At 40.9% G+C, this 27167-nt stretch overlaps 1 protein-coding gene across 1 annotated transcript in view; it reads left to right on the plus strand.

The window, feature by feature from the left end:
- LOC140995813 (multiple PDZ domain protein) overlaps positions 1 to 25348 on the plus strand; it is a 39249-nt gene extending 13901 nt beyond the window's left edge. The window contains exons 19-43 of the mRNA XM_073465963.1: positions 1879 to 2077; positions 6718 to 6831; positions 6874 to 7056; positions 8815 to 9018; positions 9614 to 9791; positions 10563 to 10673; positions 11071 to 11136; positions 11565 to 11636; positions 12111 to 12210; positions 13987 to 14195; positions 14575 to 14666; positions 14772 to 14901; positions 17319 to 17393; positions 17503 to 17847; positions 18130 to 18213; positions 19293 to 19486; positions 21363 to 21510; positions 21626 to 21697; positions 21926 to 22043; positions 22201 to 22235; positions 22471 to 22593; positions 23303 to 23407; positions 23731 to 23834; positions 24528 to 24651; positions 25202 to 25348. Coding sequence (XP_073322064.1) covers positions 1879 to 2077; positions 6718 to 6831; positions 6874 to 7056; positions 8815 to 9018; positions 9614 to 9791; positions 10563 to 10673; positions 11071 to 11136; positions 11565 to 11636; positions 12111 to 12210; positions 13987 to 14195; positions 14575 to 14666; positions 14772 to 14901; positions 17319 to 17393; positions 17503 to 17847; positions 18130 to 18213; positions 19293 to 19486; positions 21363 to 21510; positions 21626 to 21697; positions 21926 to 22043; positions 22201 to 22235; positions 22471 to 22593; positions 23303 to 23407; positions 23731 to 23834; positions 24528 to 24651; positions 25202 to 25348 — 3332 coding nt within the window. The remainder of the gene's footprint in view (positions 1 to 1878; positions 2078 to 6717; positions 6832 to 6873; positions 7057 to 8814; positions 9019 to 9613; positions 9792 to 10562; positions 10674 to 11070; positions 11137 to 11564; positions 11637 to 12110; positions 12211 to 13986; positions 14196 to 14574; positions 14667 to 14771; positions 14902 to 17318; positions 17394 to 17502; positions 17848 to 18129; positions 18214 to 19292; positions 19487 to 21362; positions 21511 to 21625; positions 21698 to 21925; positions 22044 to 22200; positions 22236 to 22470; positions 22594 to 23302; positions 23408 to 23730; positions 23835 to 24527; positions 24652 to 25201) is intronic.
- Positions 25349 to 27167: the final 1819 nt, after the last annotated feature.

The raw sequence follows: 27167 nt of genomic DNA on the forward strand, positions 1-27167 counted from the left end.
ATGGGGTCCAAGTAATGTGATAGAATTTTAAGAAATGATATTTAAAGAGTATATGTTGTTATATATTAAGTATTTATTAAAATGAATATTGATCTAAATATATTTGTTTTTGTACTCCAGGGTTGAGAGTACATTGTCTTTACTGCTCCAAGAGCAAGTCCAATGTTTGGCTGTTGAAACATGACAAGGGAGAAAACAACAGGGTGTTAGGTGCTCCTGCACTTTCATCTCAGGGCACAATGCAAAGCTAAGGTAGCAAACGCATTTGTATTCTGGTAAAGTGCTCCGATAAGGCACTGCACTACTCTAGTGTGTGTGGGTGTGTGTGTGCATGCGTGTGTGAAAGTTTATAATTATGTAAATGTTCTTAGGTAGAGAAGATCAAGGTCATAACCTATAGTCTATGTGTCACTGCATTCTTTGGTTTTCATCTGTTTAAAATATTGTAGGTCCTCTTGCCGAGATATTTTTTGTAGCATGGCTTTCCTGGAAGGTTTGCAGATTTTCTGTGATTTTGGTTTATTTAAATATATTTGAATTTGAAGCAAAGCTTCAGCTCTGGTTGAGCTATGGTCTGTATCTGTAAGGCCTGAATACTGGGGATGTTTTATGAGCAATAGTATTGTAGTACAATATTTATTTGTACTACTTTACATGCTTCCTGTTATTAGGTGCCATGTATAAGTCTACCCATTGTGTAACAATGAAGTTATGCCCAATTTCGGAGATGAGATACGCTAATATGTACAGCATGTACATTGTATGGTTGTTCTGAACTACAAGGACTGTATGGCTTTCAGAGCAGGTTGGTTAAGGAAAAAGTCTGATGGACTAAAATGAGGTCTTTTTATCTTGCCTTGCTCGTCTAAACACATGAATATAAACAGCCTATTTAGAAGTATTTTCTTGAATGATGTGAACCTGTTGCACTTACTGTAAGTCTGTGGTAATCCAACAATGTTTTGTTGAGGTCAAAACAAATAGATTTTCATATGGAAATTACCATAAATTATTATTAATGATTTTGCCGCAGAGTTTGTAATAGAAAAATGTATTTTGTTGCTGTGTCATAGTATTTCAACACCTTTTGGATGTCGAGACATTCATCATTACGACTTCAGACTTCCTCTCATGTCTTTTAAATGTGTGTCTTCTACTTGTTTTGTCAGCGTCATTAGCTGTGTCTCCAGTCGATTGTATTCCATGCACTATGATTGTATTGTAATTTGAATGTAATACCAAAAAACAATAAACTATTATTTGATCAAAACTAAGCACAAAGTCATTTCTTTGACCAACTTCAAATTATGTACGACCATAGTGTTGTGGATGTGCGTAGTCTTCCATTAGATAGCATTGTAGTACGCAAGCGCCACGGCAGCCTTCCCCGTCTGCATTGTGTCTATGTGTGTGCATGAGACGCATGCGCGCACGTGTGTGTGTGTGTGTGTGTGATGCCTGATTTACCTCCTTCTGCCTGTTTGCGTTAATGAAGCGTCGGTGTAATCCGCCTTGCATCCAATTTGATAATGCCAAAGTCAGGTGTTTTTGCGACTGGCATGTGTTACCCCCGAGTCACCTATGCCCTATGCCCTATGTCGGTGTGAGCGTGTGTGATTGTGTTTGTGCACCGTACGTGAGTGTGACTGTGAAGGATGATGCTGTGCAAATGTCAAGCATGTGTAGCCATGTTTGTGTGCTAATCTGCCTAGTGTCTGTCTTGATTATGCTGATTATGCCACTGTCAGGTGTTTGTTTGTGCGGCTGTCTGTTTGGCATGCATTCAAAGCAGCCTTAGCCAAGCCTCCACTCACCTGAGCTCATGTGCATGTGTCTGTGTACGTGTGTGCGTGTGTGTGTGTGTGTGCATGTTGGCAGGGATGTCGGTGAGTGCTATCAAGGATGGCTCAGGCATGCTGGTGCGTAGTGTGGTCCAGGGGGGCTCTGTCAGCCAGGATGGCAGGCTGGGGGTTGGGGACGCCATCTTGGCCATCAATGGAGAACCTACCTCCAACCTGACCAACGCCAGGGCCAGGGCCATGCTCCGCAGACACTCTGTCATAGGACCGGAGATGAGGTGAGGGGCCAGTCACTGTCTAACAGCATCACACTATGTCAAGTGCTTTGTTCTAGGTTGAAAAATAACAGGTGATCCGTACTGTTTATCATTGTGGAGCTCACACAGCTCTATGAAAGTTTTATCACACTACATTACTGAGCTCCCTCTGCCTCACCTGATCTCAATAATCCTTAACCTGTATCAAAAACCAGTGGGTGGCCAAGTGAGCAACACTGTGTGCGTTATCCTCTTTACAGTGGCTCAAGTGCTGCTTGAATCTTCTTTCCTAATTGTTGTAGAGAGCGGCTCCTTAATCAACCATCTGTAGCCTACAGTCATAGCAATTCACTTTTGCTAATTTTGACAGTAGCAGATACACTGTCGTAGAAAGGGGTACATTATGAGTCCATTAATGATCCCCAAGGTACAATCTACACTAATTTATCCCATTAGGGCTAAATGTTGGACTTCAGGGTAACTATGTGTACCTTTTGAGGGTCAAAAAGGTACAGGGTACTGTTTTTTCTAATTTTTTCCTTTTTACAAGGTCAGTTTTTGTCCCCTTAAATTATAGGGTACAACAGCTGTACCTTAGGGGTGACAAGCTGATGTAACCCTAAAGGTACAAATATAAACTTATTTTCTGACAGTATAGGGCTGCAACTAATGATTAATTTCATTGTTGACCAATCTGCCGATTAATTCCACAATTAATCGATCAATCATTTGGTCTATCAATTGAAAGAAAATGCTTATTATATTTCCCAGAGGCCAAAGTGACGTCTTCAAATTGCCTCTTTTGTCCAGCCAACAGTCCAAAACCTAAAGAGTCTTCATTTACTGTCATAAATAAATGACAAAGGAACGCAGCAAATACTTACATTTAAGATATTTATTGTTTTTTTAGAAAAAAATCAGCGAAACAAAAACTTGATATCGGCAGAATTATTAAAGTTACAAGGCTTTTCAGACTTGGTAGGGAAAGCGCAGGTGTTAGGAATGACACTAACGATGTCCTCATTCTAGTGTCCCAGCGAGTCGTGACGGTGAGTCAGCATGCACAATATCAGGACGCTGGAAAACAAAGCAGCTATGAAATCCAGCCATCACTCACTTCATGACTTACACCTGCACTCTTCCTCCATTTACTTGTCACAAGGACCCTGCACACCAGCAGGTGTTTTCACTTATTCTAGCTAATTAGACATCCGCCCAGGCTGACGCTGTAAAGAGTTGTGTTGGCTTTACATGAGCTCATCAAAATAGTAATCCAAAAATATAAACACTGACAGGGACCATCTCATTACTGAATGAGTGCTTTTACTTGTGATACTTTAAGTGAGTTGTGATGATAATCCTTACACACTATTGCTGATTTTTTTATTAAGGTTTGATTTACTTGTATTAGAGTACTTTTAAAAGTGTGGTATTAATATTTTTACTTAAGTAAAGAATCTGATTACTTCTTCCACCAATGGGTGTAACCGTCTGACCCTAAAGGAGTATGTCTGATAATGGTCAGAGAGATTTCACACACAGTCCACTCAGTCCACTCAGTCCTCAGAGGAGGTGTAATCAGGTACAAGCAGTGAAAACACCTGTAAGACAAAAAGGAAGCTCACAAAATTGAATGTTTCATACGGGACAAATTTATGGTGGTGTTCATCAGCACAAAACTCTACATCATTACACATAGAAAACATGATGTCCTTATGAATATTTGTCTTCTGCCATCTAGATGTAGATGTGAGCAAACAAGTTCAGAGTAAGAAGAACGGTTGTTAAAGCAAAAGTGACTTTTTCCAGAGATATAGATTAGCCGTTGATTAATGATTATGAACAACAAAAGTAGCTTACAACTATTGCCCATTGGCCCAAAAGAAGAGACTATGTGGGTTTCCTTGATGAATCATTTCTGCAGAACGTGATGGGTTATGATGCTTCTTAATGCATGAGATCCCCAGATATTAGTATTGTAACTGATAACCAGCTGTTTAATATATTTTTGAAAAATGAACAAAATACTACATGTTTAAATAATTACATTATCCTTATCTTTGCATATAATGCACTTTAAGGCCTGCTCTTAATCTTGAAAAAAAAAAAATGCATGACAGTGTGTACATAACAGCACGTCATTCAAATGCAACCATTCAGTGCTCTGCCTCACAAACATAAGTTGTGTACATTAGAATTTAGCTGACAGTGTGTGGCTAAAATAACACATAACGTCTAGTGGCCACAGCTCACGACACAAAACAAGGCCCTGCATTTGCCCATTAAAGTAGGACGTGTTCCCCATCAGTCATACACACTTTCCCTCATGTCATAGTTCAAACACGTCTTTGCCTGCAAAACGAGAAAAGACAGAGTTCTTAGAGAGAATATAGAAAGCTCCCTTGGGAATGCAGAGAAACAAAAAAGTAATTGAACACTGCTCACGTTTTCTAGATCTACCCATGCAGATCTTGACAGTCTGTGTGACTCGAATGAGTGAGTATATGTACACGATAAATACAAATATGTGCTCTCCGCCGTCACAAACATGACTTTCACTGCATATCGTCGTGTTTAAACGATCTCGTCTCACTTTAGATCTCCATTACCACCTTGTTTTTTGACACTGCAATCATAGTTGACGGAGGCGCTGCGGTCATGTTAAATTAGATTAGATGATGAAATTTTAAAGATTGCCTGAGGGGAAATTGGAAAAATTATTACTTGTTCTAACATCAGCAGTTATGGCTCCACATCGACAATGCTTGTTTGGCTGATTGGAGATGTGCCCCACCTCCACCACCTCGCTGCCCTGCAAAACACCCACTCACTCTCTCGCTCAACCTCTCTGTCTCTTTCTCCCTCTCTCCCTTGCTTTTAAAGGCACACACATACACACACACACACGCATACACAGCCTTTCAATGGTCTAACCTCCAAAAACACCTTTTTCCTGCGATGGGAAATATCTCTGAATAATTCATCACTCATCTCACCTTGAACAGTGCGCTTCTGAATAAAAGAGCGTTTTAAAGAGCCTCTCATAGATGCACACACAATACACACATAGATGAACACATGCCTGCGTTCTGTCTCTCTCAATCGCATGCACACACACACACACCTAAAAAACACTCGGCTGCACACACATGCTCGCACTGCCTCCTCCTGACAGCACTGCAGACAAACTAACAGAGAGTGGAGGCAGATGAGTTGCTTTGGCAGCCTCAGAATAAGACAGACATGGAAGGGTGAGGGCTTGTCACTATCAAACTGCCTCTGTTGAGACAAGACAGGCTGTCCACATGGCTCAGTCACAACAGCTTAGCGCAGAAGACCTCCATATTCAATCTGCCACCATGAGTGGAACAGAGAAATTGGCTCTTTCAGCGGATTCAAACAGCATGTCTACTGGTAGCGTCACACGAGAATGGAAGTGGGGGACGGGGGGCGGGGGTCTTTAATGATGTCCTTGACACTTCAGTTAAATGACATCAATTACACCATAGCTTAGATGGATCCAGGCTTATGCAAAACACGTTTCTTTATTATACTATAAATGATGTGTTTCTGAAACTGTCTCAGAACTGTCAGAAATGCATCATTTAGTGACGTAAAATCAACATTTTGTCAGAATTTTATTTCCATTTTTCTTTTCATCTTGTACCAGCCGCTGTACAAGCATGTTGTCGGAGTGGGGCACATCTAAAATTCATAGCTCGATTAAAAAAACTTTACATGTAAGACAGCAGCCTTGGTTGTTAGTGGTTGTTTATTGGTGTTTTTTCAGGAGATAATAGTTATTTGGAATAATAAACATTGCTTCAGGTATCCAGCTTTCCCCTCTTTTATTTAGTCAGGTACAAATGTTGTTGATGTTTTTATCCAGGAAGTTACCCGACTAAGAAAAAGCCTTTAAACTTTGTTTTTTTGTACAGACGGTTAACCCCCTCCCCAAAAAATAAACATATTTTTCCTTGTAGTGTTATTTATCTATCCAGATTGTTTTGTTGTGTGTTGCCGAGTTTTGGAGATACAGTATGAGCCTTCTCTCAAATATCATATCAAGCTAACTGAGCTAACTTAGCTTCGGTAGACAGAAAATAGTTAATACATGAAATAGGTCATATTTTCATTTATTTTTCATTTATTTATTTATTCTTATTTTTATTTGTGTTTGTGTTTTGAGCACCACAAGCCAAGTGCTATCTAGTTCCATTATATTTCAAGAGATGGCAGACTCAGCAGCTCACACCAAAACAATCTAGATGGTTAAAAAAAAAAACACAACAGGGGCGATGGAAAATATGTTGTTATGATTTTGGGGTGAAGTGTCTCTTTACACAAACAAGACAATATGTTAATCGGTGAGCTTTAGAGGTGCTCGTAGGCAGATTCAGGGAGTGCTGGCTGTAGCTTCATACTTACAGTTCAGAATATTTAAACCATAACATTATCCTCTCCTTCACTTGCACAGGTGATAATCCATCTGTCCTTTATAGAAACCATTCCAGACTGTAATTTGTCTTGTTCCTTGTCAACATATCAGTCATTGTTTTGTGTATCTGTGAAAACAGTGATGAAGGGAGCATTTGAGTCGTATTAATATTTAATTTCCACCCCGACCCCACATCTCTTATCCCACGGTCCCCTCCCCTCAGCATAACCTATGTCGCAGCCCACCAGGTGGACGAGCACCGAACCCGTCTGTGTTTACCTCCTCTGGCATCCATCGCAGGAGACAGCGCCCCCTCCTCACCGACCCCACCGAACCCGTCTCCAGATCCTGCCTTGGACCTGGCCCCGGCCCCTGCAAGATCCCCCAGTCCGGTCAGAGCTGAAGCTCCAACTCCGGCTCCAGCTCCAGCTTCATCCGCACTCAAACACTCGGCCTCAGTCAAATTTAAGGCTGCAGCACTAGATTCAGCGTTAGGCAGGACCTCTGCTTCATTTAAAGCTCCGTTCAGAGGCCCGACCATCACCCCGGCCCCAGACTCAAGGTAATGTAAGATCCAGAGGTCTCAGCCTATTATTTATGGTCACCTAATCTGTACTCTGGCCCCAGAGTGCAAGATAAACCTGTCTCAGGGTTTATTAGACTTCAAGGCTCCAGCTTTATTACACGTTAATATGTTTTCTGCAGAGAATTCGGACTATGAAATAGCTATACATTGTGCCTGATGTGAGTTCTTTGAAAATGTTATCCTCAGGCTTTTGATTTTTTTATAGCAACCAGGGGTTTTATTGCTGTAACACATCACACATTTCAGTTACCCAGCAGCTTAAGTCACACTAATGATCTGAGTTATTATCTGACGCTTTAATTAACCGTATCCATGAGGAAACAATGTGTTTCAGTGTGCAGCCAGCTCAGCGTGAGGCTCCTCCAGTCCGTATTTTCTCCTATCCATTCTTCTCCGTGGTAAAGGCAAAAGGCTTCTCTGAATGTTGAATCCCTGAGTTATATTTAGCTGTTCGCTTATGGATCTCAGTGCTGACTGTCAGCGAAAATGAATTGTTTCGCTTCTGTCTGTCCCTGCTTTCGCTCCATCTCCGTGCCTCTTCCTTTCTCCTCCCTCCCTCACTTCCATTTCTCTCTGCAGCCCTTTTCTTCACTCTTATCTTTCAGTACATTGTCTTTGTCTCTCTCTCTCTCTCTCTGCTGCTTCTCTCTTGACTCTTTGTGTCTACATCCGTCTCTCATCTCACCCTCCCTCAGTCATCGTCCTCTGGTCTTTTTCCTCTTTACCTCATTTTCTCCCTCCTCCCTGCCTCGGTCCTATCCCCCTCTCCTGGCCGCTCTCTTTCAGCCCTGGTGGAACCATTTGTTCTGCCCTCTTCTGTAACTTAACTGGCTATAGGCTCCTGCTGCGTAGATAGCACCACTATCACTCACCTCCATGGGCTTATTACAGCCCTCCACCGTTAAATATATTCATGAAAAATTCTGTCCTTCTCTACCTCTTTCTTCCACACACATACACACACACATATATACAGTGTGTATACTGTATATATATATACAGATCTACTGTATATGTGTTAACACACACACACACATTAAAGACACCAACTTACTGCGACCTCACTGGCAGAAAATGTGTGCTTTCAGGGCTATTTGCACCTAAAGCAGTGTATCTTCTCAAGGCCCGCCAATATAGGTCGCTAGCGGTGATGTGTCACAGTGTGTCAGGAATTGAAGAAATAACAAAGCACGCCAAGATACCTTGTTATCCACAGCACTTCTGCTAGTGTGATCCAGTTGGATGCTGTTTATTTAACAGAGAACTAAGGATTGATAAACTGATTATTTCTTGGCTCGTTAGACTGTAAAACGTCAGAAAATTGGGGAAAATGCTTGTCACAATTTTCCAGAGCTCAAAGTGATGTCTTCAGATGTCTTGTGTTTTTTTTTTTTCTCCAACCAACAGTCTGAAACAAAAGACATCAAATTTTCAGTGACACAAAACAGAGAAAAGCAGCAAATCTTCACATCTGAGAGACAGGAATGAAAGAATGTCTGGCATTCTTCGCTTGATAAACCACCATTAATCAATCAACATTGTTGCAGCTACACAAAAAACACTATTTGATCAGTTACGGTGTTATTAACTGAACTGCATATTTGTTCTGAAGATAATGAAATAAAAACATTGATGTACAGAGAGTTAACTGTTGAGGAAAATGGCATTTTAAGCACAGTTTTTCAGCTTTTTCATAGAAGAATTATTTCTACTTGCATGTTTTTTCACCATCAGTTGGCAGATTCCTAAATATCTACCTCACAAGAAGAAGGAGGAAGGAAAAGAAGATGGACAGATTATGGAGGAGAAAAAGGACGAGAGCAGCACTGCTGATGGGAAAGCACCAAAGCGGGGGGTGGAGATAAAGGTGGATGGTAAAGAGGATGCAGAAGAGGAATTTCATTCTCACATTATAGTGACTTGGGATCCACCCAGAAGGTTAGTAGATCACTGATGTAGGTAACAATGTCATTTCTTTTCTTCTGTCATTAGATTTTGATCAGATTTTCCATTTTCTGCCCATGATGCCCTTTATCCTCTCTCAGCCAGCGACGGCTTAACAAAATCCTCGTGTGCTCAGGTTATGTTCACAGCAGGGGTAGAGCAGCACAGCGCAGACTCAACACGCTCATATTTCTTAGGCCTGGAGAGAGCGACTACTTTCACAACCCGTATTTATCGCATTTATGACTGTATCCCCGCCTGGATAAATCACATAAGCTGCACTGCATGCATAGACCAGCTTTTGTGCATCTCTGCCTGGCAGGTATAATATTCTATTGTTTTGACTTAATCTCTGAAACTCTATCCGCAGCCCTAAGCAACGGATAGAGGGAGACTGAAAGGGGGAAAAAAAGCACACCCATTGGATTAATTCTCCTTCTTGAGCATTTATGCAGTAATGTTTCAAACCGAGTAGGTCCTCATCAGGCATACAGGAGAGGTACATTCATCATCACTGTACCCGTACTGTACGGAGGATTTTCTGCTCTACAATATGTGAATGTTCCTCGTATCCTGCTTTGTGCTCCAGCGTGCGGCTGTTCCGAGCACCAGGCCAGTCCCTGGGCATCAGCATAATGGGAGGCAGAGGCATGGGCCGGAGACTGAGCAGTGGAGAGATGATGAGGGGAGTCTTCATCAAGCACATCAGCCCCGACAGCCCGGCAGCACATAATGGCACCCTCCGGACCGGAGACAGGATACTAGAGGTATGTGTGTGCGTACTTGTGCCTGAGTGTGTGTGTGTGTGTGTGTGTGTGTGTGTGTGTGTGTGTGTGTGTGTGTGTGTGTGTGCGTGCGTGCATGTGCGTGTGTGCGTGTGTGTGTGTTGCACAGACAGGGGAGGAAACACACTTATTAGAGATTGCGGGAAACAAGAGTGTGTGTGTTTGTGTGTCTATACTGTATGAGAGTCTCTGAGTGGCACAGAGACCAAAAAGTGGTGAAAACAGGATTGTGTGTGTTTGCGGCATGTGCAGTAATCTGGTATTGTTTGTGGTCTCTGTTGTATTGAAAGATGACAATTTTATTCATTGACTCCTACTGATTATCTACTGATGGTCCAAGGTTCAAAGTTCAGTTTTTCTCATACAAGACAGGATACAAGTACTCTTGATGCAACACACACAGAAATAAATTTCTTTTTGAAAGTGGAAGCGATCCTTTTAAAGAGATAAATGTATTCCCAAACCTCTCACAAAAGAGTTTGTGAAATCTTTTAAGGAGCATATTATGTGATTGACACACATTGTGATTCGTTTACTTCATCAGGGGTGTATAAATTATCAACTATCATTCGACTTGTAGCGTGGGATTATGTTTGACAGTTAACATCAACAGTGTTTGCCAGTGACACAGTAGTTTGTTTTACTGTTATATCTGAAATTATCAACATTACACATTCCTATTTGCTATATCATGATGTAACAGAGGACAAAAATGTTTTTGTCCATTATCTGCTGTGTGTTGACTTGTCCAAGGTGTGTGGTGTGGACCTCAGAGATGCCAGCCATGAGCAGGCAGTAGAGGCCATCCGCAGGGCTGGAGACTGTGTGGACTTCCTGGTCCAGTCCGGACAACAGAGATCTCAGGTACCGCATCTCAGAAAACAGCCAAAAATAGCATATTACAACTGTGCACTGCAATGTATATGCAGGTATGCATACATTTAATTTACAGCATTATCATCTCTTGAGGCTCCAGATTCTTTCTCACTGAATCTCCGTACTGAACTAATGCAAAGGGAAGCAGCAGTGTACATTCTGCTGGACAACTCTATCAGAGGTTTCAGCAATGTTGAGCGTGGGAGTTTGTAGCATAGCGATAAAATGTCCTCCGGACACAAAGCAAATTGAGCAAAAGTATCTCTGACTGAAAATCTAGTGTCACATAACATAACACATTGGATACACCATTTAAAGTATCTGTGTTTCACAGTCATATACGCAGATATTCATCTGCCTACTCTGCATTGTGTTTCGCCCACAGTCCCCTATACTTCCCAACCACGAGAGACTAACTCCAGCACCGCTGTCCAACTCACACAGCAGCAAGGTAACGCTGCCCCAACAGATACTTTCAGCTTCACACTTCTGTTTTAATAGATACAAGTGGAGATAATGATAGTATATGATGTGCTCTGAACGTATATTGTATACGGCACTACAAAGTCAAAGAGCAGCAGCTACTTGTTTGTATTTTTTGAGGTCGTGACCGCTGCTTTAGATTCTTTAGAACAGATGACAGGCTGTGAAATCATTTTTCTCAGTTTCTGTTCCCACACGGTCACTGATGTTTGGCTGTGTATGGCTGTAGCATATAGAGAATGTTATGTATACGCTGCATTTTATATAGAGAGATGAATCATGGACACCCACAGGGTATTCCAAAAAGAAAGCTCTTAAGGGTTTTCTGAGGGGAAGACTGTTGTTTTGATGGTGATGTGTACGGGACTATATCTGTGTTTCCCCTCATGATCGTAGGAAGCAGAGACTCTCAGTGGTTTGTTCCTTAGTCTCTCCCCTACAAACCCCTTCACTCCCACCCCATTTAAGGTTGGTACATTTTTGTGTGCATGTGTGCGTGTTATCGTGGTTCTGCGGCATCTTAAAAGCAGCCTTGCATTAGCATTTGCGTTAAGCCAACTTCCAAAAACATAATTAACGTGCATATTTGTAGATAGAACCCTTGTAGTTCAAAGTCCCTTGCAGCTACCTTGTTTGTTTAAACCCTTTGTTTTTCTCTTTGGTGGAGATGCATAACTCTCTAAATAGACAGTACAGTCTTTTGAAGTTATTTTGCCATGCACTTGTAAGTTGGTTACAAAATAATGCATGATTCTGGTCATCTTTCATGTTATTTTTAGCTGACATTAAAGCTGTGTTCATTAATTCATCCTGTTCGTCAGTTTTTCCCACTGCTACATCAAGCGCACTGAACAAGCCCCAGGGGTAGTCCAACTCATGCCTGAAGGACCCCTGAGGCATCTCCAACTCTGCCTGTTCAATAATGTAAAAACTTCTCCCAAGGTACCTTCCCCGACACCAGATAGGATGGATCGGAGGAGCCCCACAACGGCCACAACACCAATCACAGCGGCAGCAGAGGACGGGGACGACACCGGCAGGAGTAAGTCAGCATCATAAAGACGTCACAGAGGCGCAAAGAGGGATCTTCCAAAGCCCTCAGGAACAGAACAGGAGCTGTGTGGCAATTTTAGTTAAGTGGCCAGCGTCACACTGTGGTCACAGGATGCCCTCTGGCCCATTGAGACTTTTTGCTGTACACATCCATTACAAGACAAAAAGCTGTAACACTACAAAATTTCATAATTGTCACACACATTCGAATAATGTACTCTTCAAAATATCACGTTATTGAAAATAGGGTACACCGTTATTTGTACCTGGGTGCACATTGGGTGTGGCTTAAAGGGAGTAGATGGTGCTTAACACACATGTGGGTGGGGTTAGCTGAAAGTTAACTTTGTTTTATTAATATGTTTTTCATTTTTTATTACAGACTGAACATTAATCACATACACACGTACGTTACGTACACATATGACATATAAAAACAAAACAAAACAACTTCTTTAAGTCGGAGGATGCTTGAAAATCATCTTGTAGCTAATCATGAAATTCACCATTGCACTTAATGCAGTATGGAGTTCAAATATGACCTTATTTTATCTCATAATCCCTCTAGTCCCCTCTATTTAAAAAAAACAAAAAACTTTACAGAACAGTCTTAGAATTGAGTTTCAGATCATGAATGTTTGTAAGAGTAGGAGAAGTATTAACAGAAGAAGTCTGTGATGAACTTTAAAGAAGAAACTTCAGTAAGCTACCCCATGAGGATTTCCATCACCCAGTTACAGATATTGACTCATTTTACTTCTTACTCACACTCCTAAATGTTACATTATCTGTACTTGATACTCGTTTCATTCGAGTACTTCCTCAACCTTAATTGAAAGCTATATAATATGTAATCCACCAAGAGCTGTATGAGCAAGTTATTTTCATGCCATTCTCATCTGAAGCCAGTTGGCCAGGCACGCACAGTTCGTCCTGGGAGAGAATCGAGACTTTAAGTTTCTTCAAAACAAAACACTGTTATTCAAGCTGTATCCATTCTTTGGTTTACTCAATGCACATACAGTATTAAAGGTGCGCTCTGGAGTTTTCGTGTAAACAAACAAAGTTTCTGTTTATGTTCAGCGATACTCATCAAAATCTACTGTGTGAATCCTTGAGGTCTAACAAATGTGTTGTGATTTATTTCTGTCCTCACAGAACATTTTCAAAGCCGATTTTTATGAAAAGTTTGAAACCTGCATTTTTTAGATCCACGTTTGCTAGCTAGCAGGCTCTTTCTTCACTGCCTTTGTTGGCGTGCTGTTATGTTGGCATGGTATCACCTCCCGCAGATCAGTGAAATAGTGTGAAACTCTTGAAGAAGAAGAAGAAAAAGAGGAAGTCTATGTGACCATAGTTATTTGCACACATGTAAATCTGAATCATGCAAATTTTTGAGTGCATATGCACAAGACTACGCCTGGATATAGACATGCTCACACAGATAAATCACCAAGCACTCAGAAACCCACACTCACACACATACTTTATCGATTTTGGTGATACAGTACATACGCACACACTCACACAAGCGTGTACTGTATGTTCATTATACAGACATCCTTCACCTTTCCCTTAACGTGACTGACATCATCCCTTCCAGACAAATTGCAGCAACACACACTCACACAAGCTCCTCCAGGGTGTAATGCTTTCCCTCCACATGAAGTGTCAGTCATTACATGTAGCCTTCCGCACTTTTTTTGGCTCAGCCATCATATCCTCCTCCTAACAGCCTCCTGTTTGTTAACTCTGTCTCTCCTAGAGAAAATGCTTCAGCGATATGGCAGCTTGTCCGGGAAGCTCCATATGTTTGAGCTGGAGAAGGACCCCGCAGCTCAGGGCCTAGGAATCAGCCTCGCTGGAAACAAGGATGGTTCCAGGGCCCGCATGAGTGTCTACGTGGCAGATATAGACCCTGAAGGACCTGCTGGTTTAGACGGGAGGATATGTGTTGGAGACGAGATACTGGAGGTAAGGGGGTCAGTGAATGGGGACAGTGAGGGAAAATCACTTTGGAGAAAAACAGATGGGAGGGTTTTTAGGGGCCAAGAAGGGTCAGAGTCCGAGAGAGAGACAAAATTGAGGGCAGCAAAAGGAGAGCAGTGGGTTGTGGGTAGGATGCATGGATGAGTACCTGCACAGTACATTTATCACACAAATTACCATTGAAGGATGGCTGGGTCTGGGCTGGATTCTTGCAATGAGCAACCGTGTAATAAAGATGATGAGCAAAATGGTGGCAGAGGAGTGGCTGAGAGGGGGAGGGGAGGTAGAAGGAGATGACAGAAGATGGCAGATTAATGTGGAGATGGATGGGATGAGATAGTACATGACGTGATTTTTCTTCTAGATCAACGGTCAGATCTTGTACGGTCGAAGCCACCAAAATGCCTCCACCATCATCAATAACGCTCCATCTAAAGTCAAGATCATTCTCATCAGGTAGGACATGCCGAGTGCATTCCTGGTGGCATTTAAATCTTTCCCAAACTATAGGTGTTCATAACCAGCTTCAGGATGATACCAGATTTGGTTTTGTTTTATTAGGAATAAAGCGGCTCTGGGTCAAATGGCACAGGGATCAAGAACAGAGTATGAGGACACGGTCGACTCCCAGACAGACTCTGCAGAGCCTGGAGGATTATCCAGAGACACCCAGCACATCATCCTGCCTCAGGTGCAGCAGCTTCAGTAAATCTTGGCATTAACCAATGTCAGACTTCCAGCAGCACATATGTAACATCTAAAGCAACCGGTTGAGTGGTAGCAGACCACATATTGGAGTAAAAACGGTGGTGACACCAGAGAAGATGACAGCAAATACAGACTGATGTAGAACCCTGCTATTAGCTTCACTAAGTCTTGGTTCAAAGATGGAGTTCAGATTTTGACTCAATGATGAACTGATTACAATTTGCTGGCCAAAGGTCAAGATCACTGTGACCTCACAAAACATGTCTATGGCATGTCTATAACTCAAGAATGAAAATTCTTGACGTAAAAGACACAAAAGGGGAAATTGTGACTATGTTTCACATTTGGTCGGGTACTGAATTAGTGACACTAACCTTGAAGCTGTGGTAAAGATTTTCTGCACTGCTGGGTTGAATATGTGTGTGAAGCATCCACCTCTCAGAACGTGTAGCTTTTGTTGCCTCAACATTCTAATTTGAATGTCGTCTACTGTCATGGCTCCAACTTACAAAGTAATTGACATACAGCAGAACAAGAATAACAAAGTTTAACAAAGTCAAGTCGGATCAATTTTTTTAATATCTTTGTATCAAAATAAACGTTTGCCTCAAGGGGCTTCACAATCTCTATCCTTAGAGCCTCCACTCAGATGAGGAACAAGTCCCAAGTACAGTCAACTCTGTCCTGAAGAGGGCTTCAGTTTCATGAGTCCGGTCTGTTTTTTTAATTGATTTAGACCACAGGGTACTTGTCAACCAGGACGGGGGGGTCTCCTGTCCCTCTGGTAGTTCACCACAAGCTCATCTGTCTTGCTGATATTGAGCCTCTGGGGATTATGTGGGGTATCGTGACAAAGCTCTCTGTCAGTCCTCTGTACCCCTCTGTAAGAATAGTCTCTAAATGAAGACGGCATGTTTCTCACTGGAAATTAATCACTGGGATCATCATACAGGCATACTGTTACTTCCATTTCCCCCCAAAAAAATACACTTAAAAAAAAATATACTTATAAACATTATCAATATTAAATACATTGTTCCTTTAAAATCAAAACATTGACGTAAACTGCAATTTGATTGGTTGGTAGAGGCATACAGCTGCGTGATAATTCTAGTTTTCCAATCTCCCTGCAGGATCACGTAGGTCTCGGCCTCTGCCTGGCGGAGGAGGAGTCCAAGGAAGGAGTGGTGGTCAGGTCCCTGATCCAGCACGGCACTGCCAGTAAGGTGTGACATCATCAGTAGCATCATCATAATCTTCAACATCTTTGTCAATGACACAAAAATGTTTTCTTTATAGGAATTTGAATGCTTTATGTAGCCCGCGCCCTATTACTGCATCTCAACCACTTTGCTGCCATTTGTTCTCTGTCGTATGTAATGTGCATAAATCGCAATTTCTTCATTTATTATGAAGAAGAAGTCGGGCTATAACGTTATTAAAAGTACTAAAATATTGAAATGTACTTGAAGGAAGTGGATTGGCTCTTGTCAGAGTGTTATATAATATTATTGGATTATTTTTTTTATTACTGACGCATTAAGGTCTGAGCAGCTTTTAATGTTATAACCAGGTAAAGTGGAGCCAATTTAAACCACTGTATTGATTGTTGGCTAGTTAAATCCATAAAAATGCATAATTTTTTAATAAGGTGGTCATATGTTTCATATGAATCATCTCTAAACTATATCTGTCACTGTAACGAGTAAAAAAGAGTCAAGTAGAAGTATCAAGTAGAATAAAATAGGAATACTCATGTAAACAGTTCACCACTGCATTTTATCCCAACCTCTCTCTATTTATCTCACAAGAGATTAGAAAATACATTTCCAAAATAACCTTTGCTTCATTTTTTTACCTCAAGCATTATTATTTCTATTGATTTTTTATTATTCCGTATTCTCAGGATATTGATTTTGTTTTGTATTTTTCTTACGAGTAGAATCATCTCAGTGACTTTAGCCTTCATCGCAGCGGACGTCCTCCTAATTGTTGCTTTGGATTTATTTCAGCACACAGGCTGCATGTAATTTCAGCTGTTTTTAGCATCTATCAAACCTTAACAGCTTGACTGTAATTTGGAGGATCAATAATCCATCAGAATAAAGAGGCTGTACTATATATGCAGCTGTAAACTGCGATGCAGTGGCTTTGGTCTCTTGGTATTTCTGGCAAAATTCAAACCAGATTAACTCTGAGATGACGGTCTCCATGTTTAAAACTGATGTCGTCATGCACTAATAAGCTTTCATGTAGGGCCCCAGGCTGCAGTTATTCAGATATTTGTCCAGAGGGTGTGTTTGATTTTTAATCTCATTTCCTCTCCATCCTTCTGTTACATATATTGTCATGCATTTTACTTTTGTGCCATCTTTTATTCATGTTTCTGTGTGTGTGCAGGATGGCAGAATAAAGGTTGGAGACAGAATCATGACAGTGGGTGATGAACCTGTGGCAGGACTGTCTGTTGACAAGGTAGAAACACACACACACACACACACACACACACACACAGAATGCAATTCAAGGTCAAGTGTCAAGATGATTTAATAATTTATGACTCACCTGTCTTCTCTTTATTCAGGTGTCCAGTTTGATTCTCAAACACCGGGTCACTGTCAAGCTCTCTATCAGCCGCTCCAAGAGTCTCTCCTCCTCTTCTTCTTTACCTCTGCCAGCATCTCTTTCCCATCCCTCCTCTCTCTCTCCTGCTTCCTCCTTAACACTCCCTGCTGCCTCCTCCTCCTCTTCATCCATCGATACTGTGCAGACCTGTCCCAAGGGGCGATCTGATTTGCTAGGATCAGCCCCAACACCTTCTGACCCCCTGAGCTGCCCAGTTGTGGCTGGCAGGGAGTCCACTATAGAGATATGTAAAGAGAATTTAGGCCTGGGCCTCAGCATCGTAGGAGGATACGACACTCTGCTGGTGAGGGCAGCCAATTGATGTTTGACATCAGCATTTCATTTTGTTGTTAATCATTTTTGAGTCATTCTTAATAATCGAGATGTGCAGCATCAAATTAGGCAGCAGGAGTTTGTGTAATGCATCTGCACAGGCATTGACAGTGAGAGTGGTGGTGCAGTATTGTGGAAACAACTTCTTATGTTTCAGTGCATGTTGTCTGAAATACTAAGTAGTAGAATATTGATTCAATTCAAGTGGATTTGACTCTGTAATAGTAAGAGTGATTTCTTATATTTCCACCAGGGGGCAGTAATTATCCATGAAGTAAATGATGGAGGAGCAGCACAGAGGGATGGAAGGCTGCAGGCGGGAGACCAGATATTAGAGGTATTATTATATATCAATATGACTTAGGCTGTTGTAATAATATGCCATTCCACTGTAGTTATATCATAAATCACATTGCAACTCCAATGCCATTGCTCTATTACACTTTCATGTTGTTTCCCACCCCAGCAACAGAGACCTATTTTTGCATGAACATGAATGTTGGGTTTGGCCATTGCATGTATCTTTATGTGATTACTGTCCGCTGAATGTCACGTGTCTCCAATTCTAAAATATTGCAAATGTCATTTAATTGCCCAGTTTTGACCAGCAGGGAAATCAAATATTAACAGGGATAAGTTTTTTTTTTCAAGAGTGACCATGCCAAAACGGCAGTGTAATTTTGGCAACAATAAACACTAACAACACAAACACACTACAACACAATGTCCAGTTAATGTGCAAGGTCAAGGACAAAAATCCAATTATGATACACAAACGGGAACAATTTTCTCAAGCGATTTCAGAGAAAGTTTAGGAGGAATCACACTGACCCAGGGTGCTGTTTTCTCGATCCTTTGAAATTGACTTAAAGTGGCTCATTGTAATCAGCCCTGACAATTTCAGGCCATTCTGTACATCATTCAAGAAATGTAATTCTGTTCTAAATCCAGGGACCTACATCTGTAGAATATCGTGAGAGAACAGCTCATATTGATTTAGTTTTTTTTTAAACATGTGCATATGTACACAGACAAGAAGGAACAAGCCCAAAAAGAGATTCATATTTGAACGAAGTGCTGTACATGTGCCACTGTTAGTCAGTCAAGTAATTCAAAACCAACAAATTGGCAGGTTCAGAAGTACAAACCCAAGAAAATAAGATACGGAAATAACACCAAAATCAGCATGCAGCAGCGTGCGCCGTGTACAAATCATACAGAGCAGCAGAAAGCATTGGTAGTTCAAAGCTATGCCATGCTTGTAGATTGATGCCATGGCCCTTAATGTATCCATTAATCATGATAAATAACTCCTTGGAATCTGTTGTTTGTGATACACAAATACATTTGCTCCAGTCTCTCCTAACCCCCTTCATCCAACTATGGCCTGCTTCCATCTTTCTCACTTCCTCCCAGGTAAACGGTATCGACCTGAGGCAGGCCACTCACGATGAGGCCATTGGCGTGCTGCGGCTCACCACCAAGCGCGTTTGCCTGTGTGTCTTCAGGCACCAGGAGGCCTACAGGGAGGAGGACCTGTGGGACGTCTTCAGCCTGGAGATGAGGCCTCGTCATGGAGAGGGGCTGGGGTTCACCACTGTGGGGAAGAGGTACATTCATAACGTTGATTTAAAAATGAGAATGGCAGTTATTTACATGATTTAGCATATCTTACAGTACTATAGGTTTAATAACATGGGACATTGTAGTTCAAATCCTAGATGGGATATAAATTTAGAAAGCACTCACTGAAAGTCAAATCACTGGAGGAGGTTGATGATGACGGTAACAAGCAGCCTTGTGTTCTGAATTTAACAGAAGTCAAACTACTGATTGTATAAAATATGGACGGAGTTTCCAGGTTGGAAAAGTGAAGTGAATGGCAAAAGTGTCTCAAACCTGCATGTTTTCCCAAAGGCCAGCAGGGGGAGATTCCTAGGTTGCAAAATGAAGTCCAATTGTATGTATTTTTACCTCAGTGAAGAGTTTCCTAATGGGTTTACGGTCTCAGTTGCTAGTTTTCAGTCTTCTTCAACACAGGATGATGTTCATTTCATAAATAATGGTCCCATTTATAGTTAAAAAGACAAAATAGCAGGGTATGTTTAAGGGCGTGGCTATCTTGTAATTGACAAGTCTCTACTACGCCATGTCCTAGTGTTCTCTGTCAGATCCAATCAGTATCCTCCTCATCTTCACTATCTCATCCAAATGCACTCCAAAAACCAAGATCGCCATAATGTCGAATTCAAGGCATTAAAATTATGTCCACATTTCACAGTGTCCTTGTATCCCAAGACATTGAACCATAAGTTGTTCCTGATGAGTGTGTGTGTGTGTGTGTGTGTGTGTGTGTGTGTCCAATTTTAAAGCACTTTGTCCATTAAGGTAGAAAAGCGCTATTTAAGTGCAGTCCATTTGCCATTTCAATTCTTGCACCAAAGATGAGAAATAGGTGAGAAATGGGTTGGCCATAAAAGCAAGTTGTTACGCAAACAGATGGGCCATTTCTTACCTGAAATTCAGACAGAATCCACTTGTATCTGCCTGTCAGAGTGCCAGTGTTGCCAGAATGTCTTTATAGTTTCAGTGAAAAAGAACACTTGCCAACCTTCTGTCAGTTTGTTTAAGGCTAATCAGGAGGCTCACGGTGTTATTTTCATGTACCTCTGTTGATGCAGCCTCTGAACCAACCAAAGCTTACCAAACAGGTTCACTATGGTCTTTTCAGACCTGAACCAAATTTGCAGGCAGAATTTAGTCATGCTTCACATATAAAACTTACTTCTGTTCTTCATTTCAAAATATCAAAAAGACTTTGAAGCCCTACTTTCATTTGGTGAGGCAAAAATAGTCCAAAAAAATGCCAGAATCTATCATATTTGCAATTTATTATTTTTTTAGCATCAGATGGTATCATTAACTTTTATAAACTTCAGAGGCACTTTCATTCTCTCAATTTTTTTTTGAAAAAAGTAATGTGGTTATTCTCGCTCATTATTAACTGCCCTAGTTCAGAGAGAAAAAATAATCTTAACCAGTTATTTATTATTTACTGTATGTGTTACCAAGGTTTTTGTCAAGGGTTTATAGTGATGGAGTGTCTTTGGCAACAACAATAGTGTAAAGGTAGTGGAGTGTTCTCGAAACTGTGAGGCCATCACCAAGTTAGAGGTCAGGGACTCTGTAGCAACAGCGATCATTATTGTGAAAATAATGTGTGATAGACACATAATGAAATCACACACCGTTACAGCATCCAATAATCACCATAGAGGTTACAGAACCAGGGCGTAGGGTCACACTGCAGCAAAGACACGGGACACATTATTTATTATTAGAGTTTCGGTGCAGATTTCCGTGCAGGTTTATGTATTTAAACAATCAAGTGTGACGCTATGCAAAACAGCAGGCTTACAGGTTTGCATAATTCATCCTATAAGCGTGGAACAGACACCGTTTTTGACCTCTGTTTTCCTCCGACAGTAATGACACGGGCATCTTTGTGTCAGATATCATCAGAGGAGGCGTAGCAGATTCAGATGGCAGTTTGTTGCTAGGTGACCAGATCCTGTCAATCAACGGGGAGGATGTCCGTGCAGCAACAATGGAACATGCGCAGAAGCTTCTACAGGTCTGACACGTTGACACTTAGACATTCAAAGTCTAAAACTAAACTAATCAGTAAAGGGTTTTACATTTTTTTATGGATTCATCATCTTATGTGAGACGTGTCACTTTGCTCACAGAGTTGCAGTGGCACGGTCCACCTGGAGGTGGCTCGTTTTAAAGCCGGGCTGCAGTACTCACAGCGGAGCCAGGTAAACTGTTCCCCATGGCTGTCTGTGTCCAACCCATGACAGGCCATCAAAGAAAATATGACAATGTAGAATGTTAGGTGTTAAGTTCACCTCTTCTTTAAATTATCTATTTTTTCTATTGTATTGAGAGACCACACTTTCTTAGATCAGCTTATTCATTTTAATATAGCCTGTAGTTCAACTATCAAACTTTTGCACTTTTTTAACAACAGCACTTTGTGAACTTAGGAGTACTTTAAGTTTTGTTTTATCCAGGGCGAAGACTCCGACTGTTCCACCCTTACCCCTTCAAGTGATGCATCCTTCGGCCACCAGAGGGAGACAGATAACAAAACAGGGCGCTCCTGTGAGTGCTCATCAAAAACATACTGTATATATATAAAAGTTTTTATTAGTAAGGCTTTAATCATTGACACTTTAACATTTTTTTTAGTGAGAGGAATGCTGTTCTTTGGGCTGGTTGTGCAAACATGTATCTCTTTCTCCTCCCACAGCATTTCAAGACAAGAAAAGTATCAGAAAAGTAATAATACAAAAGGTAACACATTACATTTTAAAATGATAAGAAAGAAATTGAGAAAGTTGGTATTTGGTTGTGACTCCTTATAGCTTTTGTTCTTTTTCCTCTAAAGTCCAAATTAGAAATATTCATATATATAATAACATTAGGTATTGGTGTCATGTGATACAATGGCATTGTCTTACATACAATATTACTGTGTTATTGGTAAAAGTATATCTTATCTTATAATGTGTGTGTTGTATCACCAAAGGGTCCACGTGACTCCCTGGGCATCACTGTAGCAGGAGGAGTGGGCAGCCCTCATGGGAACGTACCACTTTTTATCGCTACCATGGATGCCGACGGACTGGCTGCCAAAACACAGCAATTACAGGTGGGGAGTGGTGATGAATATATGCCTGTGTGTGTGCTTATTGTGTTCATTATGTGTGTTCATTACATTGTGGGGACAAATCTGTCATTATCATCACATGGTTTGTAACCTCCTGTCTAGGTTAAAAAACAATTAGTCCCCACCAAGGTTAACTTTTTATTTAAATGTAATGCTAATGATCTCATTTTAGGGTTAATATTTGAATTATGACTGTGTAAGCTGCACACTCTGATACATATTTATTAGCATATTTGCGAAGAGGTTATGTTTTCACCCGTGTCCGTTTGTTAATTTGTTGATTGGTTAGTTGGTCTTTCTGCAGGAATTACACAAAAACTACTCAATGGATTTCCATGAAACTCTGATGGACGATGGGTCTCAGTTCAGAATAAACCTCATTCACTTGTGGTGCAGATCCAAATAAATGGACAGGTCCAGGAATTTTCTCTCAGTCGCTTTTTTTCCCGACAGTTTTGTTTATTTCTCAGGGAGTAGTGCGTGGATCTTCTGAGTGCCATTCTAGTTAAATGCCCCAAAACACAAAAAGAAATGAAGGCCTTGTAAAATCTGAGAAAGGAAAAGAATGTTAGTTATGTAACAGTGTGAGTTAATGCTGAGGTACGTCTCCAGGGAGTTAATGTTCAGGAAGTCAATAAAAATGTCCTTGCAAATATAAAAGTAAAAGTTTTTGTTTGTGTGTGACAATCAGACAGGAGACCAGATCCTCAGCATCGATGACGTGTCCTTGGAGGGAATGACTCATGTTCAAGCTGGACTCTTGCTGAAGAACGCCACCGGAGCCATCAGTCTGCAGGTGATGTCGCAGTGTGACATGCAGTAGTTAATCTATAATGCCTGTGAGGCACTGAGCTGCCATGACATCAGCAGGTTTTACTTCAGTGTTCTCAGAGAGAGGGAGTTATGCACCATAACCTGCTTCCTCTAGGTCATTAGTACTTTTGTGAAAACTTAGCAAGACGACACTGTAATTTTAAGACAACAGTGTTTCTAAAACTTATTTGACACTGTTTTTTAACTTGTTCTTGTCATGTGTATAGTGTGTAGTGATGGACCTAAAACATCAAAATGATTTATGTTTTAATTATATTGTGTGTGTGTGTTTGTGTGTGTATCTAGGTGGTAGCAGGTTCTGCTGGGGTCAGCACTAAGGACCACAATGATGTCCATGCCCAGTCATCATGCCAGCCCAGCAGCCTGCCCCGCTTTCATAACAACCAGCGGTGAGAATCAGTTTCCTGACAGTCTCCTGCTGTCATAGGATTACTTTGGTACCCTCCTGATATATTCACTGAATAAGGACAAAGGCAGAACCCGGTCCCCTTGACATTAATGAGGAGGTGCAGACGCTGTGTGAGAAGAACTGGGACAATCAGTCGATTGAGCTTTATCGGCTTAATTTTAAGGCAGTTTTCAGCTAAAATACAAAAGACCAATTTCTTTCTTGATTTAATTGCAAAAATCACACTTTGGGTTTCTTGGCAGTTTGTCACTAAATAACACATTTGAGACTTGAAAATTTCAGAATCTGGTGACAAAAGTACTTTCATTACCTAAGTACAAGTAATTATTTGTAACCCTAGCTTATTTTTTATTCAAGAGACATCCGCATAGCAGCCTTAAATCTGCTGCAACCCCCTATGAATAACTGGCAACCCAGCCCCAAGGTTAAGGAACTTTGCATTTCACCTCAGACAAAACTATACAATATTCTGGGATTCATCACATTTACCCATGCAGCACATTAGAAATTCATCTCTTTTTTCTCACCTTTTGTCTGTCCTGGTGAGATGAGATGCCTCTTTTTACGCACACAAACACACTGCCTATTTCAGTGCAGGGGAGTTCAACGCTTGCTCACAAAACTACACACTAGCATGCCCAGCAACACGTTGTTTTGCCTTCTATTCCCACAGTGCTCGCATGTATAAGACCATCACCCTAGAGAGAGGCTCAACAGGCCTGGGCTTCAGCATCGTAGGAGGGTTCGGCAGCCCTCATGGAGACCTGCCGATTTACATCAAAACCGTCTTCAACAAGGTGAGAGGATGCACTCCAGGGAGAAGTCTTTTCCAGTCGATCCTGGGATTCATAAATTTAATCTCAGCACAGCAAGGGGTTCAGTTATACTGGCAGAGTTTTAATATATGAAAAGAGAATGCAAAGGTAGGAAGCCACGAGTAAAAACTGCAAAAGGCTTTAGGTTTTTAACAGCTGGTGATCGAGTAATAATAAAAATGTTTAATATTATGGGTGCCCATTATTGATCAACACATCAGACTGTACTTCAATTTTGCTGATTTATATAATGTACATACTAAAGGGCCAAAGTTCATGAAAAGTCCATATGTCTTGCTTTGAAACTGCCAAACCCACCCACAGAGCAGTGTTAACTGGTGATCTTAAGATAGGACCAAACAAAACAAAAATAATTGCAAGCACGACCATTCACTGCTTTCTTTCATTTCCTTTATGGTTATTACAGGATTGTTTTTGTTTCTTTTGCATCTCTCAATGTTGTGATACTGATGAAAACAGCTTGTGATCTCTGATCTGCACATGTTGATGAGCTAGTCTTTGTGCTCTGCAGGGGGCAGCCGTAGAAGACGGCAGGCTGAAGCGAGGAGATCAGATAATTGCTGTGAACGGACACTGTCTAGAGGGCGTGACTCACTCTGAAGCTGTGGACCTCCTGAAGAAGACCAAGGGGACTGTAGTCCTGACTGTACTCTCCTGAGACAAAGCTCAATGTGTCCCATTATGTCGTTATGTCTTCACAAAGTAGCCTATAAAATAACGTAACTGCTGCCTGTAGAAATGCTTCGTGCAAATCTGAGAAAGCAAATGTGGACAGTTAAAGTGAGACAGTTTCTCTTATAGTCATAAAAAGAGTAGAAGTGTAAATTGATCTGCATTTAGTTTGGGGAAGCTACCTCTAACTACAAACACATCCTGGGTATGTTTACATGCACACAGTATTCAAGGTATCAAGGTTAATTTATTTGTCATTTTACAAAACTGACTGCAAAATGAAATTTAGTTTAAACTCCTTCGTGCCACAAAGGAGAAAAACAATACAAAAGCAAAAACATTGACATTAATGCAAAACTATTTTTGGAGGGAATAGGGGTGTGGAACAATGAATTGGGGAGTCTCAGAGCCTGGGGAAAGACGCTGCTCTGTAGTCTGCTGGTATGGCAACGTATGCTTCTGTAAGCTTTGATCTTTTGAACTGTCTGGGGTCTGTTTGTGTGGAAGCCAATATTCAATTGTCGAGTGTAGCACTCAAGCCCAGAGTGTTCAGTTTTCCAAATGAACTTCACGCGTGAGATTGTATTGAATGCTGAGCTGAAATCAACAAACAGCATTCTGCTGTAGCTGTTCTTATTCTCCAGGTGTGTGAAGACTGAGTGGAGGGCAGTGGATATGGCATCCTCTGTGGATCTGTTGGTTCTGAAAGCATACCCAGTATAAACTCATATTCCTGTGAAAGTGTTATTTGACCTAATGGGATTATTTGATATGAATCTTCATATCCCAATCATGATTATCTATCTATTTAACCAAACAGGATTTTTTTTTAAAAATTATAATGGAAGCATAATAGCACCAAAGCTGATAATAATAAGTCAATACTGCAGTGTCCCATCTGATGATGATATATTGCCTCTTAGCTATCCCATTCAGGATATGTATTATATGGTTCAAAAAATGTAAGGCTTCTATCAGGACTCAGATTGAGTTTTTACAGGGGTTCTTTGGATAGGGATACATGTAAACATTTAAAATCACAAGAAAACTCCAAGGCACTATCTTTTTCAAACAATTAAAATGCCTTTATTGTCATGGTCATGTTGGACCTTAACATAAACTCTGACACATTAAGAATTATTATGCGTCACTGCCCATGAATCCCCAAACTTCTGTACCTGCCGACCGAACATATGAATGCAACAGAAACATCTCTCAAGAAACAATGTCACATGTATTTACTACTGTCTCCAGACTCCTGTTCATTAACTACTGTGATAAACTCCTAAGACACATAACATGCCAAGTGCTTCTGCCAATCTTTTGTATGGCAATAAGGTTTTAGGACATTTTGCTTTGAAAGACTTTTATTCTCCATTCTCATATTCTGCTCGTCAACAGGGTGTCATGATTGCTTGGATGATCAGTGTTTTGCATGACACGATGATGTTGATAATTAGCAATGATAACCACCTTATGTTAAGCAGGTAGGGTAGAAAAAAAGTCATTTTGTTGCATCTGTTAAAAGCAGCTGTTAGGTTAAATATCAGCTATGTGAGATTTATTTATTTATTTATGGTTTTCATAATCTTGATTTTTTTTTAGGACTTCAGTCAAGTATTGTTATAGTGTTATGTGCAGTCTTTATGTAGAAACCCTCTCAAAACTGTTTTATATGAATGTAGGTACACTGTAATATTTACGTTTTCTTCACAGTTATTTATTTTATTTTATTTTATTTATGTCAGTAGTCATAAGAGCCATAATACACACGCACATGTGTGTGTGTGTTTGGCATTGTGTAA

Source organism: Pagrus major, chromosome 1 (assembly GCF_040436345.1).
Source record: "Pagrus major chromosome 1, Pma_NU_1.0".
Classification (NCBI taxonomy): Eukaryota; Metazoa; Chordata; class Actinopteri; order Spariformes; family Sparidae; genus Pagrus; species Pagrus major.